Source organism: Hemiscyllium ocellatum, chromosome 7 (genome assembly GCF_020745735.1).
Source record: "Hemiscyllium ocellatum isolate sHemOce1 chromosome 7, sHemOce1.pat.X.cur, whole genome shotgun sequence".
NCBI lineage: Eukaryota > Metazoa > Chordata > Chondrichthyes > Orectolobiformes > Hemiscylliidae > Hemiscyllium > Hemiscyllium ocellatum.
In genome coordinates this window covers 70,598,164-70,624,951 of record NC_083407.1, presented here as the reverse complement: position 1 = coordinate 70,624,951, position 26,788 = coordinate 70,598,164, and the positions used below count along the sequence as shown (strand labels likewise).

The following is a 26,788-nucleotide window of genomic DNA, read 5'->3' as shown; positions in this document are numbered from 1 at the left end:
ATTTTTTTTAATTAACATTATGAAAATAAATAGTTAAATAGCATAGTATTAATTAATTACTAATATCTTGCCTTGAAAATTTGATTTGAGGTTTTATCCATAATATTTAAATAAACTGGACTGTTCCTCTAGAAATATGATGTGGAGTTGCCTGTGTTGGTCTGAGGTGGACAGTCAGAAGTCAAACAGTGCCAGATTATAGTCCAATAGATTTATTTAAAATCACAAGCTTTTGCAATGCTGCTTCTTTGTCAGGTGAATTCTTTACCTGACAAAGGAGCAGCCCTCCAAAAGCTTGTGATTTTAAATACCACCCACCCACCCTTATTGGTATATAACTTGGTGTTGCATGACTTCTGATTTTGACTCCTAGAAATAACCATTTGTTAAAAACATATGTACAAAGTTTTCTTTAATATTGAAAAGAGTGCTAACATAATGGTTAGAATTTTGATATTCAGACCATGCTAAAATAAGAAAGATCCTTTTCTGAATAAATACTTCAGTGATAATGGTTTATTTCATCAGTGGGCATAATGTTAATTCTAAATAAGTAGATTAGTTCTAAATGACTTAAAATATCACTGATGTTTTTGGATATAATAATCTTGATATTTTTGTGTTAGATTTATCTGTCTGTGTGTTTTATGTTGTATTTTCTTGTAAAAATCTCTTCAAGATTTTACATGCTATCTTCAGTAAATCTCATTCTTAAACAATAACATTCTTTAAAGTTTCGGAGATACCCAAGAAGCCAGTTGACATTGAAGCTCAACCAGTTACTACACTAAGAGAAGAAGAGATCATCACAGTGACAGGTAGAAAAATACATGAAAAAGTATTCTGAAATATCATTGAATTTTGTTTTTACCATTTCTTGCCTTAATCATGCCAGTGTTATTTGTTTGCGTACTATTTGGTTTCTCAAATATTAATTTGTATTCTGTGTAAGCTCTCTTGTTAGTCTGTTCTGTATGTACTGTAATGTCATAGGATGGAGTTTTACTTTTAGAAGAACATTATTCTTTTTTTAAACTGTCATATGTACACATGTGGCAAGTTATGTAGTACAGGGCACCACCATTGTTGAAGTGAGGAGAATAGGAAATGTGATGCAGTAATCATAAAATAATGAGAAACTGATTCCAGGGCTGGATTTTACGGGCTCTTGAAGGGTTTGTTTTCAATAGAAGGGCACATAGAATAGGATGGGAACCCAGACAATCAACTTCCTACCCACCCTGAGCAGATCCCCACAACACTAGAATGGTTAGGGGTTCAAGAGTGGGAAAATGGGAGGAGTTTAAACACCGAAATCATCGGCCTGTCTGCTATAAATAATTAAGAGTCAACTGAGCTTGTTAAAGGCTGGAGGTACTGGCTAATCAGAGTTAGGGACCTGCCGGCACTGGGGAGTCCCACTGTGGAGGTTTTGCCTAGCTGCAGTATATCTTTGGGCCAGGCCTCTCCCAAATCTGCCAGCCAGCCACCGAGTGCCCTTAGAGTGTTAGAAGTAGACAGCTGCCTTGTAAATTTCTAACTCAAGTTTGTACTTAACTCCTGTAAATTGTAGGAGAAAGGAACGACTGAATAAAAGCTCCTTCTGTATTGCAAATTAAAGTTGAATTAAATCTTAGCAGCATTCAGTACGTACAATGAAGTTGAGTCAATATCAAGAAAGGAAAGAAAGACTTTGCATTAGTTTGGGAAATCCCAAAGGACCTAGATAGAAACATAGAAGACAGGAGCAGGGCTAGGCCATTTGACCCCTCAAGCCTGCTCCGTTATCCAATATGATTTTGTACATGGAGTTCAACACCTTCATCCTACCCTTCCCCATGTCCCTGATCACTTTAGCCACAACATATTTACCTCCTTGAAAATTATTAATAATTTGACCTCAACCACTTTCTGTGGTAATGAATTCCACATGCTCACCATACTCTGGGAGAAGAAGTTTCTCCTTATCTCAGTCCTAAAACATTTACCCCTTATCCTTATGCTGTGACTCCTGGTTCTGAGCTCCTGTACCATCAGAAACATCCTTTGCGCATCTAACCTGTCCTAGTCTTGTTAGAACTTTATAGGCTCCCCAGTCAAGGAAATGTTCTGCTGCATTGTTCCTTGTCACAAAGCTAGTCAATTTTCACTTAGCCAAGACCCACCAACAGCAATGAAATAAATAATCACAAGTCTTTCTTTTTTGTTATGGTTGAGGGAAAAATATTGGCTAGTGGGGAGGGGGGGGGGGGGGACGAGGAGAAGAATCCACCTGTTTTTTTGAAAAGCATCTTTTTTGTTAACTTAGCTAGACAAAGTCTTTTTATTGTCTTGGTAAGTTTACATACTGTGACATAGTCATATGTTAGCTTAATTTGTCTTTTGTGCTTCATGTTGTCCTAAATTGTTAGTTATTTTAGTTTTTTAAAAAAATACAATCTTATCCTGAAACAATTATGTCTTTTGAAGTGCCAGAGGTTCCTAAGAAGTCAGTTGTAGAAGAATTTAAACCAGCTGCTGTTCCAAGACAAGAAGAGATCATTACAGTGGAAGGTATAAAAATGGAAGGAAAGGTTCCTTAAGCTTCATCCAACATAGTGCATTATGTCAACAATTTCTACTTTACATGATAACAAGACCCTGCTTCCTGATCTTTTAGTAACATTTGTCTTCTCCGTGTGCAGCCATTAGTGCACTTTGTTTTGTTGCACGGTGGTGTTTCTGTTTTGCATCTGTTTCCATTGTTTGTATTGTTTGGGGGGGTGGATGCAGTCACACAAATCAATTGAAATGGCAGGGTTGAAGATTTAATAATGGATGTACTTCCTTGAACACAAAGAAACTGATTTTTCAATCATTATACTGAGCACAGTACTATAAGTGACAGAGAAGTACCATTTAAATTAAAATAATATTATTTTGAAACAGTAGTGTGCTTATACTGTAATTAGAACAGACAGAAAGTAATCTAGATCTTGACCTGGAAATAAACGTTTTTAAGATGGTCTTATTAATATAGGATTTCTTCCCAAGTCTTAGTCATCAGAAAGCCAGAATATAGTTAGAACCCCACCTCTATGTCAAGAGGTTTTGAATCCTCAAAATAAGAATGTTAGTTGGGACCAGTAAGACCTAGAGATCAATATATTGGTCAATCTAAAGATGGCTATAAGACTGCAACCTGTACCCCATAAAAACTAGCAAAATTTGGTTTAGAATTTTTGTGGGCACCTTTGTAAAAGGTCTAGTAGAGGGGAAAAGTTCGCATTTATTTCCTGACTGAATGCACAATACTTTTATGCAAGGCGAGCGTCTTAAATGTTTCTGTATTATTACATATTGTAGCGATGAGCCCGTCATTCAAAAGCATGGATAAATTTGCCAATTTGATCACTTTTAATTTAGTCAAAGGAAGATGATCTTGCTGAGTTTTTATTTGTGATGGGATAAGTGTCAGCCACATTGCTGTGGGCCTGGAATCATGTGTAGGGCAGATTAGTTAAGGATGGCAGCTTCCTTTCCTGAAGACATTAGTGAACCAGATGGGTTTTTCCCAACAATTGACAATGGTTTGTGATCATCATTAGACTCTCAATTGTAGATTTTTATTGAATTCAAATTCCACCATCTCCCATAGCGAGATTCAAACCTGATTCCCTAGAACATTGCATGGGTCTCTTGGTTAATAGCCGAGTAATAACTCTACCAGGTCATTGCCTACCAATGCTGTGCCTGCATAGGAAATTGAATTTCTGGCCTCTGGATTTCAGGTGTCATCTTTTTGTTAGTTTGCATTGTTATGTGTTTCATTGGAATTGGCTTTGCATGTTTTAAATAATTTCAAAAAGTTTTGACTTTCTTAAACAATACATCTTAAAACAATCATGTTCTTCAAAGTGAGTGAAGTTTACAAGAAGACCATTACTGAAGAGTTCTATCAAGATGATGTTGAAAGAAGAGAGTTTGTTGCTCCAGTAAAAGGTACAATACATTCAGGATTTCAGGCAAACTATATGATATTACAGAAGTAATTTATGTTTTTCTAGATTATCGTGCAAATCTTATTCACAGTTTTACATTTTATCTTCAAAAGTAATTAGCTTTCACCATATTTATCATCAATGTGTGTGTATTTCTGTTCATCTATTATGTTAATGAATGTATGTTACGCCTGTTAGTGTTGTAAATATTGTCATGAATGTACCTCTAACCTTAGAGAAAGAAAGAAATATTTGTATTCAGTGCTGTCAAGTAAATATATCTTTTTAGTATTTTGAGTTTCTGCTAAATTAATATAACTATATCAGTGACAAAAACCCAAGGAATATATAGCTATTGAAAAATAAAATAAATTACTGGCTGATTTTGATCATTTGTGAAATAAAAATAAATTAAAAATCGCAAAACAATGTACATATGGAGTCATAGTCCGCACCAATCTGACCTGGTCCCATTTGCCTGCTTTTATCTCATATCTCTCCTCTCCATATACACATCCAGATGTTACCTGCCTCCACCACTTCCTCTTCTTTAACTCTGTAATTAAATATCATGGATAAAGATCCTGTGTCTTTTAATTATTGTGGGAAAGGTGCTATCCTGTAAGTTAGGATAGTAAGTTACTCAAAAGTAAGTCAGTAACTATTTCCTAATCAAGTATCCTTAAAATATTCAAAATATTTAATAACTATGTTGTTTTAAAAGAAAGTTGTTATTCTGTGTTAACTTTGTCTGTTCTGTGTGTTACATGTTATAATAATTGATATACATAACCTTAGCATAGTGTATATGTGCCCAATAAAGTTACATTAAACAATAATATTCTTTAAAGTGTTGGAGGTGCCAAAGAAACCAGTTGCTGAACAAGTCCAACCAATTGAAATTTCAAGAGAAAAGGTTACTCCTATAAAAGGTATATTTTTAAAAAAATCATGTAAATATTATTTCTACATCTTTTCTTGTCACTATCAAGTGAACAATTTCGCAGTCACAATCATATTCAAAGTTTTAGTACTTTACTATAGTGAAAATCTAAAGTGAAGTCTTTTTTAACTAAAGGTAGTGAAGATAGTGTTTCTTAGAATATGTTATTTCTCAAATATAATTCACCAATGCAGCGATATGTAAATACTGGTATTTTACTACTCTGTCCTGTAGTGTAGAGGATTTCATTATTTTGATTTTAATAAGTTGTCCTGTATTAGTAAAAGACCATTACATTATGTATTAATTTTGAACATTATATGTTTTCTTACGTGTCTGGATTTGATGAGTCAACTTTAGTGTTGTCTGAATCAATCTTAAATGAACCTCCTCTTAAATGAATGATGTTTTTTAAAGTGCGAGATGTCCCAAAGAAAACATTGGATGAAGAACGTGTTATTATTTCAAGGGAAGATGTTGCACCAACTAAAGGTACAAAAGAACACAGAAGAGTTTCCATCCAAATCTTATTCTTATGCACTTTGCCACTCTATTCTTTACATTGTTGCAAAAATGCACATTTCTTTTTGTGTCCATAAATCATGACCAGATGTTAAGTATGGTATTTTTGTTCCAGCATAGCTTCCATTTTTCAGTGTTTAATCACTCTGTCTGCTATGCTGTTCTTTTGCAATGTAATAGTTAATGAAGTTTTTGTTTTAAATTTGTGTCAGATATTTTTACTACTGTATGCAAAAATTGCAATACCCATTGCAATAGTTTCCGCATTCATTTAATACTTGTTTTATTATAAATTGTTATGTCCTATTCTGTTAGTTTTTGTCTGTTATGTCATTTTGAGCTTAAGCATCTTAATGTCTTTAAATATTTTCTTAAAATAATTGCACTGTAACATAAAATCAACCTAAAATTATAATAATGTTCTTTAAAGTGCCCGAGCTTCCAAGAGAGCCTGTTATTGAAGTGGAGAAACCGACTGCTATTCCAGGAAAAGCGGAGGTTCTTCCAAAGAAAGGTATAAAAGACAGGAAAGGGTTTCAAGCAAACCTCATATTCATGGAGCATAGGATTCAGGCCATTATATTATAACATTGTCTTTTACATAAATATATTTCATTAATTTAACTAAAACTTCACGAAAGACACAATTAAGCAAGTTGAATTGTTGTTTTTTCATTGCTGTTTTCTTCTTTTTATGTTGTGAAGTGTGAATTAATGTACTATGTCTCCTTGTCATATTCATGTTGTCTATATTAATGGTAAATTCCATATTTTTCTCTTTGGAGAGTACAATCAAAACTTGAAAATGAGAATTTTGCAGATGTTCATATTTGAACACAAGTCTGCTATATATAAAAAAAATCTTACTTTACCAATGGATAAATTCCACGGAGTAATGCCTTCAGAAAGGTATAAATATTCCTCTTAACTGATTTCTGTGTTGACCATTTTAAAAATACAAAAATATAGTTTGAGATGCGCTTGTTCAGTTCCAGCATCGAGTATGCTAGATGCCTTATTGATGCAACATTAATTTGATGTTAATATTGACATTTCCAAATTCCATCCTTCAATTTTGACCCTGTCTTAACCTCGAGAGTGTGGTGCTGGTAAAGCACAGCAGGTCAGGCAGCATCTGAGGAGTAGGAGAATCGACGTTTCAGACGTAAACCCTTCATTGGGATTCCTGATGAAAGGCTTATGCCTGAAATATCGATTGTCCTGCTCCTCAGATGCTGCCTGACTTGCTGTGCTTTTCTAGCACCACTCTCTCGACTCTGGTCTCCAGCATCTGCAGTCCTCACTTTCTTCCAGCCTTAACCTCACCAGCATCAAAATAATCATGAACTACTCACAAGTTAGTGGCTGATTATTTCTTCTGATTGTTGTTTTAGAACTTTGAGATACATGCTTAAGCTTTAAATACAATACACAGAATGGCCTGACGGTTGTTAAGGTACAATGTTAATTTAAAGTCTTGTGGTACAACAAATTGTATCAAAATTCAGGCTTCCTGGCAGATTTTTGTTTTGCCTGTTGAATTGAACAGAACTAGGGGGACAAAAAGAGGCATCAAGAGCAGTACTAGCTGCGAAAGGAAGAAGGGGTGCAGAGGTACTGTCAGCAGAAGGCTTTATCAAAGATGACCTTTAGGGAACAATTTTCTTAACTTCACCACAGACCAATGTTTGAGATCTCTTCTCTTTACAAAGGAGATCATGATAAAAATCTGTTGCAGTGACTTCGAAGTAGGACAAAGACAATACTGGCTGTGTCTGTAAAAACAATGTAACTCTTAACGTTTCTGTACCTGATTCCTAGCAGGTTGTTGATGCAGGTATAAGTAACTTGTTCCAGTTTGGAGTACACTGCTGAGGCTCTCTGCACACAGAGAGACAGATTCCTCTCATTCATTCTTGCTAGAGACAAGCAGCATGGGGGTGTGTGTGGCATGCACACTTTCTTATGGTTCAAGGTTCCAAGAATTAGCGGCACAGTGCTTTGCTTGAACTTCACGTGAACTAAGCAATTTTCATTAACTGGAAGGGACTCTTTGTGCTCTGTTTGTTGTGGATCATCTTTATGAATGTCTGCCTTCCTGGCAGTAGTTCATTTTGCCATCATTTTTGAATCATCACCATGAGACATAGGCTGACTACTAGGTTATTCACATATGCTTCATATATTAATATTCATATGTTTAATTAAGCAGCAAAATATTTTCCAACATGTATAAGGGATTTATTATAAATCTATAGTTTAGATCAAGCTTCAGTTTCCACCTTTCCCTTCAGGCTCCTTATCCAGGCCAGCAGCTCACTGGGGCAAGCTTAGCTCTTTACGTTTTTCATGGACTGGTTCTGAAGTGAGTGGCACTTGAACCCAGGCCTTTTGGTTCAAAGATGTTTTGCCACAAGACACCTAGCGGAACTCAACTCTTAAATAGAAGTCCAATGAGCATAATCATACAATGCTTTGCATTTGAGCCTACTTGAACATTAGCGGGACCTGAATTTTTAACTGATACCAGACCCACAAGAGAAAGCACAGCATATCTACATTGAAAATTACACCATCAGAAGTAATAGTATATAGTATGCTGCAGCCCAAATCAGTCTGGAGAAGCCATGTGACATTCAATTTAGCAGGTATTAAAGTTTCTGCAGGTATGTTTCATTTTGCAGAGCTTGCTTCATAATTTCTTTTGTAATGCAGGATCCTTTGAAAGGGAGCCCTTTCTGTCCAGTCCAATCTGATGAAATTATTTGTGCTTACTTGCAGCACCTCAATCACACTTCCCCAATCATCAAGAGTCCAAACTCCTTATCAGACTACAATGTTGATCTTCTTTCCGACACCAAAAATGTAAAAACCATTAGAAAATGCACATTCTAATACAATTTTAGAAATGTAATCATGAGGAAGCTATATAAAATGACCTGACACCCTTGTATTTCCTGCAAGTGCTTGCCTCATCCTGAGACAGGTTTCACTGCCACTGTTAGAAGACCACTGCTGATCAATGGCAGCTACTTACCTGTTGGACAAAGAAAAAAGCTGCTGTCACTCTAAGGGCCTCAAGTTGATTACTTGTGTCAAAAATATAATGGAGCTTCCATTGCAGCACTCAAATCTCTCATGTCAGCTGCAATTGTAGTTGTCAGGGCATCACAGACAGGGCATCACAGTGGGTTTTACAAGTGCAGTGAAGAAGTCCTTGGTTGAAAAAGTGGTTCCAAAGTCTGTGCAAAAAACACAGTGCCAGTCTCTGCTGGACATCTCCCTGCTGCTTGATACTAAATGCACATTTAACAGCACACTGAGCTTTTGCAGTCAATGTTATTCAAAAGCCTAGACCATCGAAGTTCTCATCGGACGTCTATGTAGTGTGGCTAGCCAGGATGGTATGTGACTGGGAGAGGAACTTGGAGGCAGTGCTGTTGTCCTTCTAGGTAGTAGAGGTCGTGATTGAGTTCAAAATGTTTTGCCAAAGCGGTATTTCTGATTGCTGCACTGCCGCTTGTTGTTAGTGCACATTGTAGCCAGCTTCTATCCATGATGCATGAAATGAATGTTTACGATGATAGATGTGTTGTTAATCAAGTGAGCTGCTTTGTACAAGATGGTGTCAAATGTCTTGAATGTCAAGCAAGTGGAGAATATTTCATCCCTTCCTGAAATGTAACTGGGAGAAGCTGGACAGGCTTTGGTTCACCATAAAATTCCCAATCAGCCTGTTACAGCTACAGTATTTCGACAGCTTTTAAGTTTCTGGTCAAGGTAACTCCTAGTATGTTATTGGCAGGGAATTCAACAATCACAAGGTTGAAGAATGATAAAGAGAGATAATTAATTTTTCCCTGTTGGGACTGGTCTTTTCCTCACACTTGTGCCACAAGATTTAGCTGCCAGTTAACACGTCGGAATGTTGCCCAAGTCTTGATGCATGTCGGCGTAAGGGTACCTTTCTATCTGAGAAGCTGTTAATGGTGCTAAAGAGAAGACTGGAGGACTGTTAATTCAGCAACTTTGATTTTTTTCCTGCTTTTTGCGCACAGGACGTACCTGAGCATTCTTGCATATTGACAAGTAGAGGCCATGTTATAGCTGTTGCGAAGAGGTTGGCTAGAATGCAATTACTTTCAGAGCACAAGAGGTTTGAGAATTACAGTCAGACTGTTGCTAGAATTCATAATCATTGCAGTAACCAGTGCCTTTGATCCTTCACTTAAAAGAGATAGAGTGAATTGAATATGCTAAAGACTGGTATTTGATATGCTGAGACCTCAGGCAAAAGCCAAGATGGATCATGCATTTGACATTTCCTGCTGCAATTGAAGGTTGCAAGTTCTTCAGTTCCATCTGTGTGCTGTGCTTCCCCATCAGTGAAGATGGAGAAGTTCACAGAGTCACCTCCCACCCTTAATTGTTTCATTTTTCATCACTATTCATAAGTGAATGTGTCAGGACAACAGACTTTGATGTAATCAATTAGTTGTGCAACTGCTTAATCTTTTGTCTCTTGCAAGCTGCTGCAACCTTTTAGTATGGATGTAGTACACGAGTACTACATGAGAAAATAGATAATATTGCCTGACATTGAATTTTTCTGCCAAATAAATTTGGTGTTCTTTTAACCTATTTCTTAGACATAGATATATTGATTATTAACATTTTAACATTATACTGTTTCTTAAAGTGCCAGAGGTTCCTAAGAAGCCAGCTCCTGAACCATTGAAACCAAAGGAAGATGCAGTTATTCCAGAAAAGGGTATATTTCATTTTGTTACTTTGGATGTTGGAAATACTTGTTTGGCTAAATACCATGTTGCTTTTTGAACACTAATATTCTATTTCATTCAGGTTTCATATATATATTTGGTATTATTGCTACAAATTCCAATAACCACAACTGCCCTCCTTTGTGCTGAGTTGAGTTCAACCAGTGGAATGTTTTTCTCTGTTAATTCCAGTTTTGCTAGGTTTCCTTCATGCAACACTCAGGCATTTAAAACCTCGATGTCAAGAGCAGTCAAGTTCACCTCAGTTTTTGAATTCAGCTCTGTATCCATATTTGAGTTAAGCTAGGAGCAGAGTGGTCCTGACAGATTAGCTGCACTGAATTTAGTAGCAATGTCACCTACACCATATTATTTTTGTTTGGTCGAGGGTAGATGTTCGGGATGTTAATTCGTCATTATGGAGTTTTCCTGCTTCTTGTGGCCTTTTTGAAATTTTTATGTTGATGCCAGTATTATATCAGCACTGGAACAAATTAGCTGGAACGCAGCGTATGTACTACAAACTACAACCCATAGCCTTTGCTTCAGAAATTTCATGACATCACATGAAGTGAATCACATCGATTAAACCAGCTGCTATGGCCTCAGGAGGAGGCTGAGATGGATTATCCACTTAGGATTTCTGACTGAAAATGTTTGCATTTGTTTATGAGATGTGAGCATAGCTGCCTAGATCAGCATTTATTGCCTATCCTCAATTGCCTTAAGGCTGTGAATGCTTCACCTCTTTCTCTTGCAGTGTCATCAGTGTAGATCAGCATATTCATTGAGCTTCCTTCACCTGGTAATTGTTTCAATGGCTACCACCACTTGTGGCTTCATGTGGCAGGATTGCAGAGTGTTGACCAGATCCATTGATTATTAAATTGCCAAGTCTGTCCATAGCATGCTGCTTCCACCGCTTAGTAAATATATGGCCCTGAGTGATACTTTCACTGTGTTGGCCCCTCATTTTTAGGTTACGTTGTTGGCATGGTCTCCTATATTCCTTATTGACTCAGGATAAATCCCTTGGTTTGATGATCATGATAGAATGAGGTCTGGTGTGTGCCGTGAGGCTGCAGATTGTGATTGATGATAATACTGTTCAGAGTCTATCATATGTGGCATGTTGTAGTGTTTCCGACCGTGCTGACAGATTCAGTTTGGCAACAACTACAACTTTAGTTCTCAGTCAGATCGGTCAGTGTTGATGTTACTGAACTATAATCAGGGCGGAAACCTCCAGTCCTTCAGGTGGAAAGGCAACTTAGGTAGGTGAGGTCATGGTACATCAGGACCTGATTGCTTTTGTTCCTCTGCCCAAATCAGGTTCTGTGCAGAAGGCAGATATGTAACCTTCCCATACCGCTGCTGGTAGAGGCCCATAAGTGGTTAATTAATAACCAGTTAAAGGCCTATTCATGCCTGAATTCCAGATGAGACAGCTAAGATGCAATGCGCCTGACTGGTAAACTATTGCAAACTCAGAGGTATCGAAGGGTCCCTTCATCTATGTGATTTGTAGATGACATAGGGCAGGTCAACAGTTGCTAGAGGCAGCCCTTAGTTTCCCTCCCCTATGGACCCCAACCCAAGACACCACACCCAGCCCCCACCTCAAACAACATTTACTTGACTCCTTTGTTCTCACAGTGTTGCTGTATACCACCTTATTGGTGACTCACAGAGTATGGCAGCTGTCAGCCTCTCCTTGGCTGAAACCTCTTGCTGAGTGGTGTTTCTGCCCCAGTGGGCTTGATTTCAGAGAAGGGCCTAATGCTGTCCTTGAAATTGTGTGACTAGCGAAAGAATCAGAGTGGGTACCATATCATCTTGAGCAAACGAGTAAGACACCTGATGAAAGCAGAAGATTCCACCATTGATAATATTCACAAAATATCCCCCTCCTAAAATGTATTCTTTGCAGTTTCCGTCCTCCATGACTTTTTCAAATGGTGATGAACATGCAAGATTACTAATTCTTAGGCTGAGGTAGGTTAGTAGGTGAGAATCAGCTGATGTTTCTCTCGTTTTTTTGACCTTATGCCATAAGATTTCAGGGAGTGTGAAGTCAATGTTGTGGGCTCCAAGGTTCACTGTGTCAAAGTTATGTACCATGACATCTCCACCTTTGGTGTATCTGTCCTGTGTGGGACAGCACCTAGTCAGGGATAATGATGTCAGTCTGGCTCTACAACCTAACTTTGTGTGTGTGTGTGTGTGTGTGTGTGTGTGTGTGTGTGTGTGTGTGTGTTTGTGTGTGTGTGTGTTTATATCAGACTGTTGCTGTTGTACTTTGTGAATCTTCCAATTTTGGCGCAAATTCCCAGTTGTTACTGAGGAACACTTTGCCGTGTCAACCCGGCAGGCTATGTCTTTACTATTCTTTACTGTCCATGCCCAAGTCAGTGCTGGGTTGTCACTCTTATTTCAGTTTAACAATCTTTTCTCCTAGTTTATGCAAATGATGAAAGACCATCTCTTTCAAATATACTTGTGTTATTTCACAATGTTGCTAGATATCATAATCATAAAAACATTGAACCTAAGGCATCCTAACATTAAATTGTTCTTATTTTTAAAGTGCCAGAAGTTCCTAAGAAACCAGTTCCTGAACCATTGAAACCGAAAAGGGAGGTGGTGGTTCCTGAGGAAGGTACTTTTCCTTTTGTTATTTATAGATGCTGGAAATACTTATTGGAATAAATAGTACATTAATGCTTAAATATTCATATTTTGTTTTTTAGTTTGTGTCTTAAATGTTTAAGTACTTGTATTATTGCTACTAACTCCAAGTCATGCAACTAGCTTCCTTGGTGCTACAGGTGATTCCAAACAGTGAAGTGTTTTCCCCCACTCCCCATTAACTTCAATTTTGCTTTCGCTACCATACTCCTTCAGTTTTGCTTTAGTGCCTTACCTAATCAAATGCACTCTTGATCTCAAAACAGTTACTCTCACTTCACCTCTAGAGTTCATGTCTTTTCTTCATGTTACAAACAAAGCTAAAGTTAGTTGGTGAGCAGAGCTCAAACTGAGCATCAGCGAACTGTTTAAATTGATAACCCTGTCACCTGCACCTTCCATAGTTATGCCGTTGTTTGAGAGTGTTGGTGGGGCATTTACTGGCAGGTTTGGATTTTTTTCTGATGCTGAAAATGAGCACCATGTCCTTGTCTCTGAGCAGCCACCTGCTCCCCCACTCCCCTGCCACCTTGCCACCAACCCCATCCCTGCCTCACTCACTGTGGCCTAGGGTTCTTGGCTACCATCCTGGTGGTATTGCCTGAAATGGACTTCAAGATTAGTCAGCAGCTCTCAATGGGCAGAATATCAAAACCTAAGGTCCTGGATCCCTGGGTAGGTGGGATGCTGGTCATGTATGAGCTTTACGGGTGCTTAATCAATTCAGGCCTCCACTTCACATCTAACATGCGTTTCCAAATCATTCTCCATCTGGTGGGCTGAATTCAAGTCAATTGCATTAAATCCAATTCCATAAGGTTTCGTGTAGAGGGTTTCCAGGATCTACAATATAGTCACTTCCCATGACTCTGTCCTGCTTGTGGTACAGGACACAATCCAGAGATAGTGATGCAGCAGTCGGGTATCTTGACTGTAAAGTATCATTTGGTGAGTACAAACTCATGAGGCTGTTGCTTGAATAGTCTATCATAGTACTCGTCAATTGAAGAGCCTTCCCAATTTTGACACAACACCCCAGGTATTGCCAAGGAAATGTCAACTGGGGGGGGTGTTTTTTTTTTGTTTCCAGTATTTCATGAATGCTAGTCTTGTCTTACTTTAACTGATTTCACCCTCAGCATTTGTTCAGCAGAATAATGTCGCTTTTGATACAGCTTCTGTACTATTTTAACATGTTGCCTAGATATACCAGTGACAAGAACATTGCATCTTAAGCATCTTAACATTGTCCTGTTTTTTTAAGTGCCAGAAGTTCCAAAGAAGCCAGTTCCTGAACCCTTGAAACCAAAGAAAGAGGCAGTCGTCCCTGAGAAAGGTAGCTTATTTTGATTATTTCAGATGCTGGAATTACTTGCAAAAAGCAAACAGCTTGTGGCTATTTAAATATTAAGAGGCTGGGCTATGTCCAACATTAAGAAATAAAGATACAAAAGTTAAAAGTAATATTTTAACTCTAAGAGCCAGAAAATGTTTATGAACTAATAAGCTGAGATGTGAATCCTATGTGAATATCCATTTAATTTCATACAATTCAGAATTACTTTCGTTCATGTAATTATTTTAAGTTCTCTTTTTTATTACAAAAATAGGAATCACAACATCCTAAATTTGTGCATTCTTTTGAGTACAATAATTATAACTTTAAAGAAGTTACTTTCACAATAAACTTACATTCATTTGTTTCATTTGGTTTGATGTTACTTTCCATAAATTTGCAATTGTGACTGTTACAATTTCAATGCATCATTCTCTACGTCTATGCTTCTCAGTGTTACTTTCAACATCCTCAAGATCAAAATGCACATCTGCACCTATTTTCTGAATGCTTGTTAATGCTCTGTATGTTTCAACATCAATGTTTGTAGCATCACACACTACAGACAGTGGCTAATTCTGCATATTATGTTTTCATTCATGGGAGATGTGTATCACTGACTAGGTCATCATTTATTACCTATCCTTAAATTCCCTTGAGAAGGTGATGGTGAGCTGCCTTCATGAACCATTGCCATCTATCCATAGCATGGCACACACACATTCTCTCTCTATCTCTCTCTCTCTTCCACCCCCCCCCCCCACCCCCACTATCACTCCCCCGCCCCTTTTGGGCAGCAGCTATATCTTTCAAGACTGATAATACTGAGCTGACCAGTGTCAGATGTTGAAATCTGTCTCTTATATTCTGTGCCCTTGCCACTCAAAATGTTTCTTCCAAATTGAAATAGTAATTCATCAGCTGAGGGATGGCAGTGAGTGTTAATTCACAGGAGGTTTCCGGCATCTGAAGTCAATGTTGTGTGCTCCTAGTGTCATTCCAATCCCAAAACTACTGTGTCTATCCTGCCGGTGGGATAAGACGTATCCTTGATAGTGTTGCAGGAGTTGGGGACATTAGCTGTTGGTTATGATTTGGTCTATATGACTATGTCAGACTGTGGCTTAACCAGTCCATGAGACAGCACTCTGAATCTTGGAATAACTCTCCGAATGTTCATGAAGAAAGATCTGTAGCATCAACTCAGCTAGATGTGACTTCATTGTTTCTTATGTTCAGATCAGTGCCAGGTAATCTGCCTAGTTTTATTTTAATCAATTTCTTCCCTGGAAGGTATAAATGACAATAGATAGTGTTGTCCTGTGTTGAATGTTTCTGCCATCATCTCTGTTGTATCTGTTGCTTAGATTTGATACATGAATTATAGAAACATTGCATCCAGAACATTTTAACATTATGCTGTTTTTTGTTAAAAGTTCCAGAGGTTCCTAAGAAACCAGTTCCTGAACCGCCGAAACCAAAGAAAGAGGTTCCAGAAAAAGGTGTTATTTTGCTTTCTTAGATATTGGAAAATGCCATAATACTGTTTAAACATATATAGTTTCTTTTATATATATTCCATGCTTTAATATATCTCTTAGTATATTAGTCTAGTGAACCTTAGTAGTCAGGTGAACGTGCCTTTATTGTTTCTTGTATTTTAGGTGATTTATGCTTGATGATTTATCCAGTTTCATTTTAACTAGATTCTTCCTGAGTATATGTATATTTGGATAGGTTATATCATTGGGTTCAATTTCTTTCCAAGTATGTTTGTGTCAGGTAGTTGCCTTTACATCTCAACAATAAAGCAGATTGTCATAACCATCTTAATGCTATGCTGTTTCTTAAAGTTCCAGAGGTTCCTAAGAAGCCAGTTCCCGAGCCTTTGAAACCAAAGAAAGAGGTTCCAGAAAAAGGTACATTTAATTTTTTAGATTAAGAATACAGAATTGTTCCTTTTAAAGCAGAGATTAAGAGCTTTTTTCTTTCGTTTGAGCCAGAAATTTTCTTCCTCAGAAGTTTTAAATTTATTGAGAGACAAGGCAGTCAGGGGTTATGGAGGTTTACATAGACATGGAAATTGAGCTGAGATCACAATCATCAATCATTTTATTCAATGGTGGAACAGATTTGAAAGGCCAAATGGCCTTCTCCTGCATTCCTATAATCAGGTACATGTTGGACAGGTCATAGCTAGGTCTGGACCGTAAGACTTTACGACTCCAATCAGGATCTTGTATGCCCCATATCCAGGTGTTGCTTCCTATCACATGGAATAAATGAACTTGACTGAAGGCAGACATCTGTGCTGCTGGGATCTCAAGAGGCTGAGATGGATAGGCCACATGACATTTCTCGCTGGAGGTTGTGTTAAGTAGTTTAGGATGATCTTTTGTGCTGAAGTGTTGGGCTCTGGCATTATTGAGGATGGAGATGTCTGTGGCCTGTCCTCCTTCGACTGGTTCTTTCATTTTATACCATCATTCCTGGCTGAATGTGCAGAGCTGTGACCTGATCTATTGGTTGTGGGATTAACTCTGTGCACTGTCTCCACATTTGTCACGCATGTCTTCTTACGTTGTAGTTTTACTGTGTTCAGACCTCACTTTTAAGTAGGTTTGATGCTGTTTCTGGGTTGCCTTCTGCATTTAATCAAGGATTGATTCTCTGGCTTCCTGGTAATAGAAGAATGAAGTCGGTGCTCTGTCATGAGGTTGCACATTGCAGATGATTACAATATTGTTGCTATTGACAGTGCACATTGCCTCAAGGATGCCCTGTTTTCAGCTACAAAATCTGAATTGAATCTATGCATTGTAACATAGTGCTAATGCCATGCAACACAAGCCCAGTTGGCAGTCTCAATTTCCTTTAGAGTTCAGTGTTCAGTGAAGCCTGTTCAGTGAACACACAGTGTGCTTTTGCAGGAGTGTGAAAGTGTAGGACTGTTGATTTATTGGCTGCTGCGGATAGCAGGTACTTGGTAGGTGGGAGTGAATAGGTTGTTTCCTTGGCCAGTTTTGGCTTGATTCCGTAAGGACTCACAGACACTGAAGTCAATGTTCATGCTCCCTGGATTGCTCTTTCCCACCTCAAAATAATGTGTCCGTGTCAAATCTGTCCTGTTGAGGGGACAGGACACACCAGACATGATGATGCATCGGCCTAGGGCTTTGATTTGATTCAGTGAATATGACTGTGCCGTGCAGTAGCTAAGTGACAGAGCTCCTAACTTTGGCACAAATTCCCAGATGGAATGAGAGGACTGCACACAATCAGAATGCACCTTTATCATTGTTGCTGTTTGTTTTTATTAATTTCTCCCCAGTATGCAAATTGACATAGTCACTTAGGATTGAATTCCTCTGTTAAGTACGTTTGTATGATTTTAACTTCTTGTTTTGATATCTTAATTATAAAATCCTTGTATATTAAACTTAACATTATGCTGTTTCTGTAGTGCCAGAAGTTCCTAAGAAGCCAGTTCCTGAACCATTGAAACCAAAGAAAGAGGTTCCAGAAAAAGGTACATATAATGTTTAATACATCATAGAAATAATAGTAAGTAACTTATTTTAACTAATAATTAGAATCAAAGCATACTGGCTGGCCCAGCATTGATTTTCAATCCCTAATTGGCCTGGTGAAGCTAATGGAACACTGTCTTCCTGATCTGATGCATTCCTTGGGGGTTCGGTACAGCCACGGTGCTGTTAGAAAAGTAGTGTGAAGTTTTTAGGGAGAAAGTGAGGACTGCAAATGCTGGAGATCAGAGCTGAAAAATGTGATGCTGGAAAAACACAGCAGGCCAGGCAGCATCCGAGGAGCAGGAGCATCGACGTTTCGGGCATAAGCCTTTCTTCAGGAACGTTTGAAGTTTTTAACCCAGTGACCTTGAGGGAGCAGTAGTATATTTCCAAGTCAGGACCATGTGTGAACTTGGACAGGGATGTGCCTATGGTGACGTTTGATGTATCTGCTGCCCTTGTCCTTCACGATCGTAGAGGTTGCAGTTTGGAAAGAGGTTTTGTTAGAAGGTTGGTGAGTTACAGCATGTGTCTTTTAGATAATACACACTGTGGCAAATGTGTGTCAGTGGTGAAGATAGTGCTTGCTGAAGATGGTGGATGGGTAGCGGATCAAGCAGTTTGCTGTGTGCTAGATGCTTCTTGAGTGTTTTTGGAGCTTCAGCCAACCAGACAAGTGGGACATATTTCATCACCATCCTGACTTGTGCCTTGTAGATGGTGGACAAGCTTTGGGGAGTCAGGAGGTGAGTTATTCACTGCAGTATTCCTAGCTTCTGACCTGCTCTTGTAGACGCAGTACTTATGTGGCCAGTTCAGTTCAATTTCTGGCCTGTTGTAAGTGATAGTGTGGGATGGTAATGCCATTGAACAGGAAAAAGTGATAATTAGAATCTGTCCCGTTCAGAATGATCATTGTCTGGCACTGGCCCCTAGTGCAAATGTTGCAGCCACTTGTCAGCCCAAGCCTGGATATTGTCCCTGTCTTGCTGCATTTGAATATGGACTGTGCCATTTCTGAGAAGTAATGACCGATGCAAAGCATTGTAGAGTCATCTGCAAACATCAGACTTCTGACCGTATGTTGGAGAGAAGGTCATTGATGAAGCAGCTGAAGATGGTTGAGCCAAGGACACTGCCGTGAGGAACGTCTACAGAGATATCCTGTGACTGAACTGACTGACCTCTATCAACGACAACCATCTTCCTTTGTGGTAGGTCTGACCCCAAATGCTGGAGAGCATTCATCCTTATTCCTATTGACTCCAGTTTTTCTCGGTCAACTAGTACCTTACTCTCCAGGTCAGTCACTCCCAGTTCACCTTGCCTCTTCCATGCATGTTTGGACAATGACTGTAATGAAATCAGGAATTGGATGAGCCTGCCTAGAACCCAACGTGAGTGTCACTGAGCAGGTAATTGTTGAGTAAATGCTGCTTGATAGCGCTGTGAAAGATCCCTTCCATCATCTTACTGATGATCAAGAATTGAATGTAGATCTGTTGCTGTAAATTGTTTTTTTCTTTCCTGGGATGTGTGTGTTGCTGATCAGACCAGTATTTATTATCTATCCCTAATTGCCCATGAATTGAGTGGTTTACTAGGACTGTTCAGAGGGCAGTTAAAGATTACCAACATTGCTGTGTGTCTAAAGTCATGTGTGGGCCAAACCAGGTGGGGTCAGCAGATTTCCTGTCCTAAAACCGGAAATGAGCTTTTACAACAATCAGTGATAATTTCATATTACTGAGATTCGAGCTTTCAATTCCAGATTTATCATCAGCTGAATTTAAATTCCAGCAGCAGCCATGATGAGATTTAAACCCATTCCCCTGGAGACTGGCTCTCGAAATTAGTTCTCCTCCGGGAATATTAAAATTATGCTCCCATCTCCCCATAAATATTATTGTTTTATATTAATGTTTTTGCATATTTTGCTAAGTGTTTTTGCCATTACTGCCATCTCCAAAACACCAATCATCTTCCTTTCTTGTAAGTATGACTCCAACCAGTAGAGACATTGCCCCTGATTCTCATCAACTCAATTTGACTCGTGCTCGTTAATGTCTCACTTTATCAATGGCTCCGATGATTTCACACACTCATTTGTACTACCATAGGAAATGCAAATTCAAGGTGAATGGAATGTAAGAGTAGGATAACTTTACTGCAGTCGAAGTGAACATTTGTGAGGGCATATTTGGAGTACCGTGTGCAGTTTTGGTCATTTTATTTGAAAAAAGGCATGATTGCTGATGCTGTTTGGAGAAGGTTTACTCAACTCATTCTTTGAATGAAGGATTTCACTTGTGACAAGTGTTTAAATGGCTTAGGCCTCAATCCACTGGGGTTTGGAAGAATGTGATGTCCTCTTTGAAACATACAAGATCTTGAAGGGACTGCATAAGGTGGACACCAGGAAGCCTTTCGTCATGTAGGGAAGTCTATAGCTGCAGGGCATTTTGAGAATAACGAGTCTTCCTTTTAAGACAGAAACCGAGAGTTGTTTTTTCCTTTTGGAGGGCAGTTAGAGTCTGAAATTTTCTTCCTCAGAAGTTTTAAAGTTTTTGATAGACAAGACTGTCATGGGTAATGTAGTGAGGGAATTGAGCTGGGATCACAACCACAACAATCATCGTACTGAATGGTGGCGCAGACCTGAAGTGCTGAATGGCCTTCTCCTGCATTCTTCTTATTAGGTAGACATCAATGTTGTCACTATAATGGAACAATGTGGACATGGTCATGGCTAGATCTGAATCGCGAGGCTTTATGACTCCAATCAGAATGTTGTAAGGCCCTGTATCCAATGGTTTCAGCTGTTTTTTTGCATATTACATGGAATAAATCAACTTCACTGAAGACAGCCATCTGTGCTTCTGGGAACTCAACAAGAGGCTGAGGTGGATAGGGCACATGACACTTCTTGCTGGAGATTGTATCAAATAGTTTAAGATGATCTTTTGTGCTGAGGTGTTGGGCTCTGCTGTTATTAAGGATGGAGATTTTCATCGCCTGTCCCCCTTCCACTGGTTATTTTATTTTCCATTGTTAAAAATCACACAATACCAGGTTCTTGTCCAACAGGTTTATTTGGATGCAGTAGCTTTCAGAGCAATGCTCCTTCCACCCAGTCCAACACCGGCAGCTTTAAAACATTTTCCACCTTCATTCCTGGCTGAATGTGTAGGATTGTAGAGCTCGGACTAGATCTATTGGTTGTTGAATTGCATAACTCTGTGCACTGTCTCTGCTGTTTGCCCTGCATGCCTTCTGTGTTGTAGTTTTACTGTGTTCAGACCTCAATTTTAGGCAGGTTTGGTTCTTTTTCTGGCTTGCCCTTCTTCATTGAAACAGGATTAATCCCCTGGTTTCATGATAATACAGGAATGAAGTCTGCGCCCTGTCATGAAGTTGCATATTGCAGATGATTACAATATTGCTGCTATTGACAATGCAGTTTGCCTCAAAGACGGCCAGTTTTAAGCTGCTAAATTTGTATTGAATGTATGCATGATAACATGGTGGTAAATACCTTGCAACACAAGCCCAGTTGCAGTAATGATATCCTTCAGAGAAGGCCTGCTCAGTGAATAGACAGTGTGCTCTTGCAGGAGTGTGAAAGTGCAGGATTATTGATTTATCGGATGCTGGGGGAATATGGTTGCTTAGTACGTGGGAGAGAATAGGGCATTTCCTTGCCAGCTATGGCTTGATTGCATAAAAACTAGGAGACACTGAAGTCAATGTTCAGGCAGACTGGGTTGCTCTTTCCCATCTCTGTACCACTGTTCCTGCTGAACCTGTCCTGCTGAGGGGACAGGACACAACCAAAGATTGCGATGCTCTGTTCTAGGGCTTTGGCTGTTTGGCTTGATTCAGTGAATATGGCAGTGTTATACAGTAACTAAAGGTCAGCTCTCCTAATTTTGGAACAGGTACCCAGCTGGGAATGAGAGGACTTCACTTGCTCAAACATGTGCAGTGTGGCTTTATCATTGTCGTTGTTTTGTTTTAATCAATTTCTCCCTCAGTATGCAAATTGACAAAGTCACTTTGGATTGAACTCCTCTGTTAAGTATACTTGTGTGATTTTAACTTCTTGTTTTGATATATTAATTATAAAATCATTGTATATTAAACTTAAAATTATACTGTCTCTGCAGTGCCAGAAGTTCCTAAGAAGCCAGTTCCAGAACCATTGAAACCAAAGAAAGAGGTTCCAGAAAAAGGTACATTTAATTTTTATAGATCATGAAAATAATAGTAGGTAACTTTTTTTTAACGAATAGTTGGAATCAATGCATGCTGGCTGGCCCAGCATTGATTTTCAGTCCCTAATTGTCCTGGAGAAGCTGATGGCAAGCTATCTTCTTGATCTGATGCATTCTTTGCGGGGTCAGTACAGCCATGGTGCTGTTAGAAAGGGAATGTGAGGTTTTAACCCAGCGACCTGGAAGGAGCAGCAGTATATTTCTGAGTCAGGATCACATGTGACTTGAACAGGGACGTACGGGTGGTAATGTTCCCATACATCTGCTGCGCTTGTCCTTTGGAAAGTGTTTTTGATGGAAGGTTGGTGAGTTACAGCAGAAACTCTTTTAGATAGCCCACTGTGTGTCAGTGGTGAAGGGAGTTCTTGCTGAAGATGATGGATGGGTAGCGGATCAAGCAGTTTGTTGTGTGCTGGATGCTGGCAAGCTTCTTGGGTGTTTTTGGAGCTACAGCCAGCCAGGCAAGTGGGAGGATTATCATCACCATCCTGACTTGTGCCTTGTAGATGAGGGACAGGCTTTGGGGAATCAGGAGGTGAATTACTCACTGCAGTATTCCTAGCTTCTGACCTGCTCTTGTAGACACATTACTTATGTGGCCAGTTCAGTTCAATTTCTGGTCTGTTGTAGGTGGCCTGGTTGTTGTTAGTGTGGGATGGTAATGCCATTGAACAGGAAAAAGTGATAATTAGAATCTGTCCTATTTAGGATGATCAGTGTTTGGCACTGGCCCCTAGTGCAAATGTTGCAGCCACTTGTCAGCCCAAGCCTGGATATTGTCCCTGTCTTGCTGCATTTGAATATGGACTGTGCCATTTCTGAGAAGTAATGACCGATGCAAAGCATTGTAGAGTCATCTGCAAACATCAGACTTCTGACCGTATGTTGGAGAGAAGGTCATTGATGAAGCAGCTGAAGATGGTTGAGCCAAGGACACTGCCGTGAGGAACGTCTACAGAGATATCCTGTGACTGAACTGACTGACCTCTATCAACAACAACCATCTTCCTTTGTGGTAGGTCTGACCCCAAATGGTGGAGAGCATTCATCCTTATTTTTATTGACTCCAGTTTTTCTCGGTCAACTAGTACCTTACTCTCCAGGTCAGTCACTCCCAGTTCACCTTGCCTCTTCCATGCATGTTTGGACAATGACTGTAATGAAATCAGGAATTGGATGAGCCTACCTAGAACCCAACGTGAGTGTTAGTGAGCAGGTAATTGTTGAGTAAATGATGCTTGATGGCGCTGTGAAGGATGATTAAGAGTAGATTGAGTGTAGAACTGTTGCTGTTTAATTGTTTTGTTCTTTCCTGGGATGTGAGTGTTGCTGACAAGACCAGTAATTGTTGCCTATCCCCAATTGCCCATGAATTGAGTGGCTTACTAGCACAGTTCAGAGGGCATTTAAGGATTACCAACATTGCTGTTGGTCTGAAGTCACGTGTGGGCCAAACCAGGTAGGGACAGCAGATTTTCTTTCCTAAAACAGCTCTAGTGAACTAAATGAGTTTTTACAGCAAGCAGTGATAATTTCATAGCTAGCATTACTGAGACTAGAGCTTTCCATTCCAGATTTATCATCAGCTGAATTTAAATTCCAGCAGCAGCCATGATGAGATTTGATCCCAATCCCCTGGCAACGGGCTCTCGGGATTAGTTCTCTTGCGGGAATATTAAAATTATGCATCCATTTCCCCATAAATATTAATGTTTTAAATTAATGTTGTTTCATATTTTGTTAAGTGTTTTTGCCATTCCTGCCATCCCCAACAACAACAATCATCTTCCCTTCTACCAGGTATGACTCCAACCAGTGGAGACTTTGCTCCTGATTGCCATCGTCTCAATTTGACTCGTGTTCGTTAATGTCTCACTTAATCGAATGCTGCGATGATATCACACACTCATTTGTAATTCTGTAGTTAATGCAAAGTTCAAGGAGAATGGAATATAAGAGCAGACAACTTTACCGCAGTCGAAGTGAACATTTTTGAGGCCATATTTGGAGTACTGTGAGCGGATTTGGTCATTTTATTTGAAAAAAGGAATGATTGCTGATGCTGTTTGGAGAAGGTTTACTCAACTCATTCTTTGAATGAAAGACTTAACTTGTGAAGAATGGTTGAATGGCTTGGCCATAAATCCAGTTTGGTTTGGAAGAATGTCGTGTTCTCATTCAAACATACAAGATCTTGAAGGGAATGTGTAGGACTGCAGAGCTGTGACCTGATCTATTGGTTGTGGCATTGCTTAACTCTGTGCACTGTCTCCACTGTTTGCCATGCCATCCTGTGTTGTAATTTTATTGTGTTCACACCTGGTGCTGTTTCTGGCTTACCCTTCTTCCTTGAACCAGGATTAATCCCCTGAATTCATGGTAATATAGGAGTGAAGTCTGTGCTCTGTCATGAGATTGCACATTGCAGATGATTACAATATTGCTGCTATTGACAGTGCACATTTCCTCAAAGATGGCCAATTTTAAGTTGCTAAATCTGTATTGAATTGTATGCATGTTAACACAGTGGTAAATGCCTTGCAGCACAAGCCCAGTTGCAGTCACCATGTTCTTCAGAGCAGGCCTGTTCAGTGAATACACAATGTGCTCTTGCAAGAGTGAGCAAGTGTAGGACTATTGATTTATTGGCTGCTGGGGGAAGTAGGTGCTTGGTATGTGGGAGTGAATAGGATATTTCCTTGACTAGCTTTGACTTGATTCCATACGGACTGAAGTCAATGTTCAGCTCTTTGGATTGCCCTCTCCCAACTCTGTACCCCTCTGTCTCTGTCAAATCTATCCTTCTGAAGGGACAGGACACAACCAGAGATTGTGATGCTTCTGCCTAGGGCTTTGGCTGTATAATTTGTTTCAGTGAATATGATTGTGTTATGCAGTTCATAAAGGACAGCTGTCCTAAGTTTGGCACAGGTCCCCAGATGGGAATGAGAGGACTTCACTTGGTCAAATGGTGACAATGTGGCTTTATCATTGTCGCTGTTTTGTTTTAACCAGTTTCTCCCCAGTATGCAAATTGACAAAGTCACTTTGGATTGAATTCCTCTGTTAAGTATGTTTGTGTGATTTTCACTTCTAGTTTTGATATCTTAATTATAAAATCATTGTATATTAAACTTAACATTATACTGTGTCCATAGTGCCAGAGGTTCCCAAGAAACCAGAGGTTCCTGAACCATTGAAACCAAAGAAAGAAGTTCCAGAAAAAGGTACATTTAATTTTTTATACATCATGGAAATAATAGCAGGTACCTTCTTTTAGCTAATAGTTGAAGTCTATGCATACTGGTCGGCACAGTATTGATTTTTAGTCCCGAATTGCCCTGCTGAAGCTGATAGAAAGCTATCTTCTTGATCCGATGCATTCCTTGAGGGCGGTCATTACAGCCATAGTGCTGTTAGAAAGGGAGTGTAACGTTTTAAACCCAGTGACCTTGACGGATCAGTATTTTATTTCCGAGTCAAGATCACGTGTGACTTGAACAGAGATGTGCGGGTGGTAATGTTCCCATACATCTGCTGTGCTTGTCCTTTGGAAAGTGTTTTTGATGGAAAGTTGGTGAGTTACAGCAGAACATCTTTTAGATAGCCCACTGTGTGTCTGGTGAAAGGAGTGCTTGCTGAAGATGGTGGATGGGTAGCGGATCAAGCAGTTTGTTGTGTGCTGGATGCTGGCAAGCTTCTTGAGTGTTTTTGGAGCTACAGTCAGCCAGGCAATTGGGAGGAATGTCATACCATCCTATCTTGTGCCTTGTAGATGAGGGACAGGCTTTGGGGAGTCAGGAGACGAGGTACTACTGCAGTATTCCTAGCTTCTGACCCGCTCTTGTAGACACAGTACTTATGTGGCCAGTTCAGTTCAATATCTGGTCTTTTGTAAGTGTTAGTGTGGGATGGTAATGCCATTGAACAGGAAATATTGATAGTTAGAACCTATCCCGTTCAGAATGATCATTGTTTGGCACTGGCCTCTGGTGCAAATGTTGCAACCACTTGTCAGCCCAAGCCTGGATATTGTCCCTGTCTTGCTGCATTTGAATATGGACTGTGCCATTTATGAAGAATGATGACTGATGCAAAGCATTGCACAGTCATCTGTAAACATCAAAGTTCTGACCATATGTTGAGAGAAGGTCGTTGATGAAGCAGTTGAAGATGGTTGAGCCAAGGACTGCGCCGTGAGGAACGTCTACAGAGATATCCTGTGACTGAACTGACTGACCTCCTACCAATGACAACCATCTTCCTTTGTGGTAGGTCTGAATCCAATTGGTGGAGAGCATTCATCCATATTTCTATTGACTCCAGTTTTGCTAGGTCAACTGGTAACTTCTCTCCAGGTCAGTCACTCCCAGTTCACCTTGCCTCTTCCATGCATGTTTGGACAATGACTGTAATAAAACCAGGAATTGGATGAGCCTGCCTAGAACCCAACATGAGTGTCACTGAGCAGGTAATTGTTGAGTAAATGCTGCTTGATAGCGCTGTGAAAGATCCCTTCCATCATCTTACTGATGATCAAGAGTAGATTGAGTGTAGAACTGTTGCTGTTTAATTGTTTTGTTCTTTCCTGGGATGTGTGTGTTGCTGACAAGACCAGTGTTTGTTGCCTATCCCCGATTGCCCATGAATTGAGTGGCTTACTAGCACAGTTCAGAGGGCATTTAAGGATTACCAACATTGCTGTTGGTCTGAAGTCACGTGTGGGCCAAACCA

At 39.5% G+C, this 26,788-nt stretch overlaps 1 protein-coding gene across 1 annotated transcript in view; it reads left to right on the top strand.

Annotated features, from left to right (window-relative positions):
* The window catches only part of LOC132817615 (titin-like), a 350,611-nt gene that overhangs the window by 182,722 nt on the left and 141,101 nt on the right, over positions 1-26,788 (top strand). The window contains exons 120-133 of the mRNA XM_060828118.1: positions 735-818; positions 2,470-2,553; positions 3,898-3,981; positions 4,832-4,912; positions 5,341-5,415; positions 5,876-5,959; positions 10,145-10,216; positions 12,814-12,885; positions 14,179-14,250; positions 15,687-15,752; positions 16,104-16,169; positions 17,714-17,779; positions 21,947-22,012; positions 25,213-25,281. Of these exons, the coding sequence (XP_060684101.1) occupies positions 735-818; positions 2,470-2,553; positions 3,898-3,981; positions 4,832-4,912; positions 5,341-5,415; positions 5,876-5,959; positions 10,145-10,216; positions 12,814-12,885; positions 14,179-14,250; positions 15,687-15,752; positions 16,104-16,169; positions 17,714-17,779; positions 21,947-22,012; positions 25,213-25,281 (1,041 nt within the window). The remainder of the gene's footprint in view (positions 1-734; positions 819-2,469; positions 2,554-3,897; positions 3,982-4,831; positions 4,913-5,340; positions 5,416-5,875; positions 5,960-10,144; positions 10,217-12,813; positions 12,886-14,178; positions 14,251-15,686; positions 15,753-16,103; positions 16,170-17,713; positions 17,780-21,946; positions 22,013-25,212; positions 25,282-26,788) is intronic.